Genomic DNA, 11,475 nt, shown 5'->3' with positions numbered 1-11,475 from the left:
AAAATAAATAAACTTGAAAAAAAAAAACTGGGGCGCCTGGGTGACTCAGTTGGTTAAGCGTCCAACTTCAGCTCAGGTCATTATCTCGCGGTCTGTGATTTCAAGCCCCGCGTCGGGCTCTGTGCTGACAGCTCAGAGCCTGGAGCCTGCTTCAGATTCTGTGTCTGCCTCTCTCTCTGACCCTCCCTCGTTCATGCTCTGTCTCTCTCTGTCTCAAAAATAAACATTAAAAAATTTTAAAAAAAACCAAAAAACTGTTCAAGAACACATCAGCTGCCACAAATGAGGAGCACCTCCAAAGGCATCCTGAGCTGTTCGATTTCTACAGGTGCCCTCCCAATAAAAGCACCGGCCACCCACCCTCCGCTACTTTCTCGTTCAAGCTCAAAACACACGCACACACAAAGTGTATCAAAAAGTTTCCAGCCTGACAAGGAAATACGAGCCCCACACTGGAAACACTTTAATCAACGACTCTGACCTAGGTACAGAAGACTGAGTGAGTACAGGGTTTGGTGTAAAGGGGGTGAGACACTGGTGATTCCACGCACATAACAAAAACTTGTTCATTTCTCGAAGGATGTGTCAGTTGACTCGAGTGAGTTCTTTGCTCACTCCAGTTTCCCCTGTGAAACCGGCAACGTCGTGCACGGCACGTGGTCCTGAGAAAAAAGGCAAAGGATCAGCGCCAAGGAGGAGACGGTGATTTCGCTCAATCCTAATCTAGACAAGTAGCTCTTCCCGAAGATCCCTTGGTGTCTGAGCCCCCTCTACATTCCCAGTGCAGGGGGAGGCGACGTTAGGGAAAACCTGACCGAGCAGATGTGTGACCTTGGGCAGGTTACCTGACTTCTCTGCGTCACATCAGTTTGAGGACAAGCCCCTGAGACAGGGAGTAAACAGACTCCTGCCCACCCAGTGTAGACAGAGTGAGGCTGGTAGCTGTACCAACCACTGTCTTAGGACCTGGAGGCCTAATGAGCTGAGACAGACCAACAATCAGCATTTTAATTAACTTTTGTCCTTTTTTGGTTTCTTTCTTGATTTTTTTTCCATTTTGCTACTCTTTAATTTTTCTTTTTTTTTAATTTTTTTTTAACGTTTATTTATTTTTGGGACAGAGAGAGACAGAGCATGAACGGGGGAGGGGCAGAGAGAGAGGGAGACACAGAATCGGAAGCAGGCTCCAGGCTCTGAGCCATCAGCCCAGAGCCCGACGCGGGGCACAAACCCACGGACCGCGAGATCATGACCTGAGCTGAAGTCGGACACTTAACCTACTGAGCCACCCAGACGCCCCCCTATTCTTTAATTTCAGAGAGGTTTTTGTGCTACGGTTCTCGTCTGTGTCTGAGGACACGAGGCCTGGGTTCCCTGCCCGCCCTCTGGCTGGAAGCATTCCTAGCAGACTGGCCCCTGCTCCAGACCGGCCATGGTGCTGGAACTCAGTGGGCCGGAGCTGGTGCCGTTTGGTCAGTCTCTGTCCCCTTCCTCGGAGGGTTTTCACAAGGAAACCAACTATAATACATGGCTGCGGGAATGAAGTGCTCAGTGGAGGTTCGTTTGGAAGCAGAGGGCAGCGGGCCTCAGTCTGCCTGAGAGACCAGGCGTCGCAGAGGACAGCCCTGGAAGCTCGCCCTTGAAAGCGGAGTCTCAGTGAGCACCTGCCAGACACACACAGTCAGCTCACACACTTGGTAAGGACCGAAACACAGAGACAAGCACGCATTCCAAGAGAACTAGGGGGTGGGGAGTGGTATACGGGATTTTTTTTTTTTTGGTGGCAAAATTCACATAACACAAAATTTTATGTTCACGGTTTATAAAATTTCAACCATTTTGAAGTATACAAGGAATAATCTGTTTTATACCAAAAGTGCCAAGTCCCAAATCATCCAGAATAAGGAGAAAGAGATGTATTCCCACCCCCACTACCCGATTCTTCCACCCGTTCCCTTGTCAGACAACTGGATTCACTGTTTCTGGGTCAAGAATTGCTGGTCCTTTTGTGGTAAGAGTCGACTGTTTCATTTCCCCCAGTCTTGAGATCACTAGGCACCCAGGAGGGGGACAGCTGGTCAACAGCAAGAGAGCCGAAGTGGCAAAGGCAAGCGATAAGAATTGGAGTCTCCAAGCGGGAGACGGTCCTTGAGAAAATCAAGGTTGGGGACAGGTAGTGGAAGCCCAGGGGGTCTTCTGTGGATGCTCCTCTCTGGGACTGTCTTCCTGACCCAGAGGGGGGACTCTAGCCGTCCTATTTTAGTGGCCTGATCTTGCTTGTTTGGATCCTCCCTAGATTCACTGAGATACTCAGCATCCTTGTAATAAGTGCCCTGTTTGCTTAAGATGAGCCAAGGTCACCCGTGTTTCTTTGCACGCATGAACACTTTCACAGACACAGCCCTCCAGGACTCCTGCCTCCCCAGGAATGCATGACCCAAACAGTGGGGGGTGATCGGGGAGTGGTATGGAGCACTTCCAGAGAAGGCCTACGAGACTATTCCAAACCAGTGGGTGGGAACTTGTGTTTGGAAGGAAACCTATTTTCTTTCTTTCTTTTTTTAATTTTTTTAAATGTTTATTTATTTTTGACAGAGACAGAGACAGAGCACGAGTGGGGGAGGGGCAGAGAGAGCAGGAGGCACAGAATCTGAAACAGGCTCCGGGCGCCGAACTGTCAGCACAGAGCCCGATGCAGGGCTCGAACTCACAGACTGCGAGATCATGACCTGAGCCAAAGTCGGACGCTCAACTGACTGACCCACCCAGATGCCCATCTTTCTTTTTTTTTAAGTAAACTCATCCCCAACATGAGGCTCAAACTCATGACCCTGAGATCAAGAGTCACATGCTCTACTGGACTGGGCCAGCCAGATGCCCCAAAGGAAACCCACTTTCTAAGAAGTTACTCATTTTTTTTCTTCCCTTCACTCTCTCCCCTCCCATCGGCATCCACGTATCAGCTGGTTTTGGAACTTGATGCCAACACAACTTGGCATTCAGTAATTATGTGGGCATGGTTCCCATGGTGGTAATTATGTGGGCCCTGTTCCGTATAACTGCCTAATAAATGCCGAGATGACTATTTTGGCAACTGGAGATTCAGTGGCCCAGCATCTATCCTTTAATCTACCAAGCAGAACGTTCTGGGGTAGAAGTTTGGAGAATGGGCTATTACTGAGCTGTCCTCCCCACACCTCGGTGCTAAAGGCAGTGAGTCCTGGCCAGCCCTGGAGGTGGGGGGAGGGGGTGGGCAAGCAACTTGTGCCCTGAAGCATGAGTGACCCTCGAGCCAGATTTTCTGGAGCCCAACTACTGTGAAAACCTAGCATATCATCTCACACTCCTTTATGGTTTAAAAAGACTCATAATCATTTTGATGTTGCTAGGATGCTAGGGACTACATAATACAACAACACAGGATCCCCGAGGGAGATGTTCAAGGGCACCGTCCACAGACTTTGCTCAGATTCCCAAGGGCTCTGCTCTTTCTCCCCAGGGCTCCCCTATCACACAATCTAGGTTTCAGGAGGCCACAGAATGTTCGTATTCCTGGCCACGCCATCCACTGGCCATGTGACCTTGAGCACGGCACCTAACCTCCCTGCGCCTCAGTTTCTCTATCTATGAAATGGGACTAATGACAGAACCTACTTCATAGGGTTGTTATGAGAATTAGACATTCACTCATCTATTTTTTAATTTTTTTTTAACCTTTATTTATTTTTGAGACAGAGAGAGACAGAGCATGAACGGGGGAGAGGCAGAGAGAGAGGGAGACACAGAATTGGAAGCAGGCTCCAGGCTCTGAGCCATCAGCCCAGAGCCCGACGCGGGGCTCGAACTCACGGACCGCAAGATTGTGACCTGAGCTGAAGTCGGACGCTTAACCGACTGAGCCACCCAGGCACCCCGACATTCACTCATCTAATGCATGCAAAGTGTTCGGACCAGTTTCTGGCACTCAGGAAGCACTTTGTAAGGAAGAGCTATTCTAATTCTAGGCCCAGGCAGGAGAGGAAAAGAACAGAATTCACTGCATCATACGGCCAACTACTTACCATAACACCTGAATCCTAGAGTTGGCCTCATCCCCTTGTTCGACACTCACTCATAAAGGGATACCTACCGAGCACCAACCACAGTGGAAGGTGATCTGATACAAGGATACTTTTCCCGAGAAAAGTGCAGAGCGCTTTGGTCACGAGACCAAAGGATAAATAGAAGTGACCCACTTCTAGAAGGGTCTGGAAGCAGTATTCTAGATGGAGGGCAGCATGTGTAAATACCCCACAGCAGGAAAGAGAGCCTAGAGCTCAAAGAGGTCCCATTAAATAAAAGGGTGGGAAGGAGGGGAGAGAAAGAGAGACAGAGACAGAGACAGACAGAGACCAGGCTAGCCGACCACAGACACGCGTGCTATGGTTCTACCGCGTGGAAGAAGAATGTGGCTCTTAGGTCTCCACCCCGTCTCCTGTCCACCACATTTTCTAGTTATTTCATGTTGACAGGAAATTAAGCAAATCAAAATAGGAAACAGCACTTAAGCTGCTCACTTACGTAAGACAGCCGCTTAAAAGTATCTCTGTTCCTGCACTGGGTATTTCTTCAGGGGGTAACTTGGTCTTTCAAGGATATACTTTGTTTCAGAGATAGTATATTCCTGTAACAAAAACAAACCTGGCAATTGCATTACTCATAGTGTCATATAGATCAATGATACCCAGATGTGTGCTTCTGCATGTAAGAAGCCGGGGGGTGGAGGGGTGGGGAGGGTACCTAGGTGACTCAGACAGTTAAGCAAATGACTCCCAATCTCAGCTCAGGTCTTGATCTCAGGGTCATGAGTTCAAACCCCCGCACTGGGCATGAAGCCTACTTAAAACAAACAAACAAACAAACAAACAAACAAACAAACAAAAAGAGGTCTATGACCCATGCATGCCCCATACATGGGGTTTACTATATATGTAAATACATGCAGATACTTTCTTCTTTTTTCCTTCTTTTTCTTCTCTCTCCTTTCCTCCTTTCCTTTCCTTTCCTTTCCTTCTTTTTACATTCTGAAAGGATTCCCTTCCTTAAAAAGACTAGAAATTAACAAAGCAAAGCCAATGACTTTGCAGAGAAGAAGCAAAGTAATTCACAACCCTCTCCATGAAAATCAATATTTATTTGTATTTTTTAATGCTTTTATTAATTTGAGAGAGAGAGAGAGAGAGAGAGAGAGAGAGAGAGAGAGAGCATGAACGGGGGAGGGGCAGCTAGAGAGGGAGACACAGAATCCGAAGCAGGCTCCAGGCTCCGAGCTATCAGCACAGAGCCCGATACGGGGCTCGAACCCACGAACTGCGAGATCGTGACCTGAGCCGGTCAGATGCTTAACCAAGTGAGCCACCCAGGTGCCCCAATGCTCATTTATGAGTGTCATCCTATAAATCTAGAACATGCCAGTGTTTATATAACTCAAGACAACCGCTTCAACTACTACATGGTGTCATTAAATCCATCCATGGGGGGCACTGTTAACCTCTCATTGGAATTCCTTGGAAATGGCGACAGGTCCCTTAGCTCGTGCTGCACACCGCAGTAGACAGAGTACTGGGTATATCTAACTATGGGTTAGAAACTGTGCTCCAGACTGGTGAGAGGTCCTCCCTCAGTCCCTGAAAGGACCGTGCTCCCTCACGATGCAGGACCTCTGCCCCGTGCATGCTGAACTGCAAAGTAGCTGCACTCATGGGTCAGATGGAAGCTCCTGTGTCTCTTCCTCAGGGAAGCCCACCCTGATTCCCAACCACGGCAATACCCCCCTTTCGTACGCTCTCAGGACCCCATGCACCCTCCTTGGTAAGTGTCACAACTGTACATTTATTTCTACGGTGGCCTGATTAATGTCCATCTTCCCCCCACCAACACACCCCCCTCGGAGACTGTAAGTCCTAGTTCCCGTGGAACTTTGTCAGCGATTAGGTGTTCCCAGAAGCCCTACCTTGTTTAGGTGTTGCTGAGCTCTGTGGGTTGTCAGAAGACCGCACACCCTCTCGTGGATCTTCCTCCAAGTGGACTGAGAATAAAGGTGGAATCTGCTCAGAAAATGAAACAGGTCAGAGTGTTAGGCAGCTGCTGAAAAGGATACTAGAATACAGAACACTGTGGGCTGATATTTACAGCCTGATGGCAAGAAAAAGCAGCAACAGGCAACCTGTACACATAGTGTGGTTTCAGTGTCCTTATTAACCCCGATGCATACGACACACACTGACGAATAAAAACCACAGGGTGGAGAATGGCCTGTGTGGGGGTGGGTGCCTATGAGGGATTCTCTTCTTCTTTGCTGCGTGCTTCAGATAGCTCTCTAAAGAATAAAGCCTGCGTTCACGCTGAAAAATTTAATCCGCCAATGTTTAACACGAAACGTAATCCCAATTGTTTTCCACCACAAGGATTTTTTTAACGTTTATTTATTTATTTTGAGAGAGACGGCATGCATACATGCATGCATGTGAGTGGGGGAGGGACAGAGACAGGGAGAGGGGGGAGAGAGAGACAGAGAGAGAGAGAGAGAGACAGAGAGAGAGAGAATCCCAAGTACGCTCCACTGTCAGTGCAGAGCCCAACACGGGGCTCGATCTCGAGAACCACGAGAGCATGACCTGAGCCAAAATCAAGAGTCAGACGCTTAACCTGACCGACTGGGCCCGGGAATTTACTGTTTATCTCACCTACTTTAGGCTGAGCAGACCCAAACTTCACCACACACCTTAGGGTGCCTTTCGGTTCCTCACATAGGAGGCACTTTCTCCCTTCCACACCCGCCAGCACTGCTCGCTAGGGCCTGGAATGCTGCCACTCCCACCCCGATCCCCACTCCGTGCTAACCCCGACTCCCCTTCAGAGCTCAGTCCAATCACTGATTTCTCAGCAAAGTCTCCCCTGAGCCCCCTCCTGTAGAGGGAACCGGCTCACCTCCTACGTGCACTTGGAGTCCATTCAACGTCATTCATAGCACTTCACCCAGTGACATTTTGTCATTATTTGGTTAATGTCTGACATTGGGATGGGGGAGGGGGACGCCTGAGTGGCTCGGCCGGCTAAGCATCCGACTTTGGCTCAAGTCATGATCTCACGGTTCGTGGGTTCAAGGCCCGCGTCGGGCTCTGCGCTGACAGCTCAGAGCCTGGAGCCTGCTTCCGATTCTGTGTCTCCCTCTCTCTCTGCCCCTCCCCTGCTTGTGCTCACTCTCTCTCTCTCTCAAAAATAATACATATTTTTAAAAAGCTATGCAAGGATTAAAAAACACACATTGTTTTCTAAAAATTCCTAAGAAATTTAGCAATATGTTGAAATCATTCTCTTTAATTAATGTATGATACACACTGGACAGTGCTGGGCAAGCCAGATGGCCTTTCCATGACTGTGCTGTCCTTTGTCACAGTTGATCACAGCCTTATCTACAAACTCATAGTCTAATTAGTTCCAAAGTTCTCCACTTAGAGTGATTTGGGGCACACAGAACTTGCTGATTCGCCAGAGGTAGAGGATAAAAATCTGATCTGCAGCCGGAGCCATCATCCTACAGTCAAATGTCCTAACTCCTGAGAATGAACTTGAAAAAGCTCCCCACTGCCTTCCATTAGCTTGGCTTCCACAGTCCCTCAGACCCTCAGCCTTGGCACCCACTATTCCCTCAAGCTGCTCTAACTTCTAGAAGGTGCCAGAGCCCTGTGGCTTCGCACCTCCAATCCCTCCCCTCCATTAACTCCATCAGAATCCAATCCCCTCCCCTCAAGGCCCACCTGGGAAATACCACCTGCTCCATGAAGCATTCCTTCTTCCTGCTTCATACTCTGATAACATTTGGTCTACACTATTCTCAAAGTCCTGCCTTGTAGAAAGCTCTCGGTACACGTTTGTTTTTACATCCTCTGCTAAGTTGCAAGTTCTCAGAGATCAGGAGAAACGTCTTCAGTGTCAGTGTTTCCAGAGGTGCCTGGGTGGCTCAGTCGGTTAAGTGTCCAACTTCAGCTCAGGTCATGATGTCATCCCTGCATCGGGCTCTGTGCTGACCGCATGGAGCCTGCTTGGGATTCTCTTTCTCTCCCTCTGTGTCCCTCTCCTTCTCTCTCTCTCTCTCTCAAAAATAAAAAATAAACATTAAAAATAATAATAAAATAAGTCCTAGGGATGTAACGGACAGCATGGCAACTAGAGTTACTACCATATTGCATATTTAAAAGTTGCTGCAAGAATAAACGTCCAGAATTCCCATCACAAGAAAAACAAAATTTGTAACTATGGCAACAGGTGCATACTGGATTTACTGTGGTGAGTATTTTGTAGTCTGTACAGATATCCAATCATGATGCTTGTTGTATACCTGAGACTAACATAATGTCAATTATTCCTTTTTTAAAGCTGTCTTAGAAATATTATCTTCAGGGGGAGCCTGGGTGGCTCGATCAGCTGAGCGTCCTACTTCAGCTCAGGTCATGATCTCACGGCTCATGAGTTCGAGCCCCGCTCTGTGCTGACAGCTCGGAGCCTGGAGCCTCCTTCGGATTCCGTGTCTCCCTCTCTCTCTGCCCCTCCCCCACTCGTGCCACATCTGTCTCTCAAAAGTAAACATTAAAAATCTTAAAAAAAAAAAATATATATATATATAATCTTCACCACTTCCCAGCATTAAGGTGACCACATGTCATGGTTTGCTGGGAGTAAGGCGTTTCCCGGAATGCAGGACTTTAAGAGCCAAAGTCAGAAGAGTCCCAGGCCAACTGGATGGCTGGTCATCTTACCAGAGAGGACAATTTGGAAAATATGGGTTCTTCTCTCAATTTTGTCCTGCTTACCAGATAGGTGCAATGGGGGGGGGGTGGGGTTATTATTTGTGGCAATCATATAAATAAACCAAGAAAACATGTCTAGAAAGAGAGAGAATACACCTACATGTTGGTAATTCTTGTCTTTGGGTGGCAGAACCATGGATGATTTTTTTTTCACCCCTGTTTTTCTGGAATTTCCCAACTTTCTATAGTGGGTGCTTTTCTACTGGTGAAATCAAACTCTTGGGGCGCCTGGGTGGCTCAGTTGGGCGTCCGACTTCGGCTCAGATCATAATCTCACGGTTCGTGGGTTCGAGCCCCACAGATCCCGTGGGCTCTGTGCTGACAGCTCGGAGCCTGGAGCCTGCTTCGGATTGTACATCTCTCTCTCTCTCTCTGCCCCTCCCCAGCTTGCACTTTGTCTCTCACTCTCTCTCAAAAACAAATAAACATTTTTTAAAAAATTATTTAGAAAAAAGAAGAAAGACATCAAACTCTTGAAGGTTTAAACTTACGAAAGATGAAAAAACGGATAGATAAATAGTATCTACGCCAAGTTAGCTGTCTGTCCCATTTTCGACAAACATGAGATATGCTTTCCACGGGCAAGAGAAAAGGCTCAATCCTTCCTTCTGGGAAGATTTGAAAAGAAATGGTGATTTTTCCTATCACCAGCTGAACACTCGTCAGGAAGCCAACTGGTGAAGTGACCAGGCTTTACTCCCACTAGACCACAACACGCTCTTCAAACGAAGAGACGGGTGCTGGCCGCTGACCTTTCTCGGAGAAGGGGCTGATCCAGAAGAGGGCTAGAAGATCTGGAAGGCTGGTAGGTGGCAAATGAGGCTTCCCGGTGGAAATCGGCGTCCCCTTGGTTACCATAACTGGGCGACGGTTTTCCAAACTTACTTGAATCTAAAGGTGATGGTGATTCTTTCCTTAAAACAATCCGTTCATCTGGCTCTTTGATAACCTGAGTGACAATGTGCATTATTCTTTAGCTGTCATTTTGCTTTGGTCTGCTTAATTAGAGCCGGGGGTGGGTGGGATGAGGAAGGGGGCAAGCTAATTGAGTACCTGCCCCAAGGAGCTCCTGCAGTAAAAGAATGGCAGGAGTAGGCGGCACTGAAACAACATGCTGAGGAGTCAAGGTCAAGGGAAGGAAAACCAAAATTCTGCACGTTTGGCACATACGAACAAGCCCAAATAAACTCATGCTCCGAACTTTGATTTGAGAGGATAAGGGATTATCGGGTTTGGTAAAGATACAATTTCTTAAATAAAATATTTCAAGGCCGTGGCATCAAAAGCTCAGTATATCCCATCCCTCTGCCTACGTCTATTTTCATGTTGTAACGTACAAGTGTGAGCCTTCACCCTGACAAACCAAACTTCAAGAGTAAGTGGCTTGCCACCTCTTTGTGTCATAAAAAGTATTTGATTGGGGGAAAAAAGCAATAAGAATACCAACTGGTAAAGTAGGTATTGGGGCGTTCGACCCTGGTGATTCATTCCACAAATGGAAAGAGCTTGTAGGAGGGGAACAGAGCGACCAATGCAAGAGGACAGTGGCGCCTGGGCATCTCTTAAACTCTAGTGCATCTACAGCAATTCCACAAGCAGCACTTGCTAGAAATAGCCTTTCCACCCCTCGTTGGGAAACGCACAATAACCGACATTAGAAGCTGGAAATAAATCATTTACAAATGCTACTTCTACAATTACCTTTATGTTAGCAGCAAAGCTGTCAAAAGAAGAAGCTAGAAGAGAGAGGAACAGGTGTTTCAGTGATTCATTTTTACCGGGAACCCCTACAACTGCTGTTAGGTCTCCTCCGCAGCAGCACAAAACTATGACACGTGAATGAATTATTAAAGAATCTAAGCGCTCCCTTGTAAATTACACTGTCAACTTTTATGCGTCCCTTGAGTCACAGTAAGCCTATCTCTGAGTGTTTCCGTCCTTTTGAGGTCCGGTGAAGTTGTATTATTAATGACAGTACACAGGGACGTGGAAAGGGCAAAGGAGGGTCTACAGTGAAGCAGTAAATTCAGTAATCCTCACGCAGCCTGGAAAACAAAACAAAACTCATATTCGCCCAATTGCCCAGAGCCTAAAAGAAAACCGTGTGACTCTCATATAAAATTAATTATACTCTGCGTCTGCCATTCCCTTCCTTTCTGGTTTACGTGGAGATCCTATTTATGCACAACTCTCCAGCATGCTTGTCCAAGGTAGACACGATTGTTAAATGGGGACAATGAATAGACAAGAGCTTGGGAAAACATAATGCAGCAAAGTGTAAATCATTAGGATTACCCTAAACAACCATGAGTAAGTAGACCGCATGCCAGAGACTGGTAAGGATGGCTGGGAAGTGAAGTAATAAATACACACAGGCAAAATCAAGACTAAACTGGATTCTTCCAAAGTCAGAAAAAAAAATGCTTTTGGAAGGAGTATTTGCAGGGCTAGGCCAAAGACACCGTGACTTCCCCCTCTGCACTTGGGGCTTAGGCAGTAACAAGGGCTTTTTATGGACTGCTGATGTCCCTCTGTCACTGACAGTAAGAAGGAAGATACGAAACGAAACGGCCTTTTTAAAGACTGGTAATCGCCACCACTTCCCGGCATGCAGGTGTGTGTGACT

The 11,475-nt window shown here is 47.3% G+C and overlaps 1 protein-coding gene across 6 annotated transcripts in view; it reads right to left on the bottom strand.

Annotated features, from left to right (window-relative positions):
- Positions 1-439: 439 nt before the first annotated feature.
- Positions 440-11,475, bottom strand: part of SPATA6L (spermatogenesis associated 6 like) — a 46,648-nt gene continuing 35,612 nt past the window's right edge. For 4 of the 6 annotated variants that reach the window (XM_043565088.1, XM_043565084.1, XM_043565089.1 and 1 more), the window contains 5 exons: positions 10,551-10,585; positions 9,602-9,798; positions 5,993-6,086; positions 4,561-4,663; positions 440-662 (listed from right to left, as the gene is read on the bottom strand). In XM_043565088.1, coding sequence (XP_043421023.1) covers positions 4,574-4,663; positions 5,993-6,086; positions 9,602-9,798; positions 10,551-10,585 — 416 coding nt within the window. In that variant the 3' untranslated portion in view covers positions 440-662; positions 4,561-4,573. Of the gene's footprint in view, positions 663-4,560; positions 4,681-5,992; positions 6,087-9,601; positions 9,799-10,550; positions 10,586-11,475 lie in introns of all 6 variants that reach the window. The other 2 variants (XM_043565085.1, XM_043565086.1) reach the window with 2 other exon arrangements.

The sequence above is a fragment of the Prionailurus bengalensis genome, chromosome D4 (genome assembly GCF_016509475.1).
Source record: "Prionailurus bengalensis isolate Pbe53 chromosome D4, Fcat_Pben_1.1_paternal_pri, whole genome shotgun sequence".
Taxonomy (NCBI): domain Eukaryota; kingdom Metazoa; phylum Chordata; class Mammalia; order Carnivora; family Felidae; genus Prionailurus; species Prionailurus bengalensis.
The sequence above is the reverse complement of the archived record's forward strand: the minus strand, read 5'-3'. Positions and strand labels throughout refer to the sequence as shown.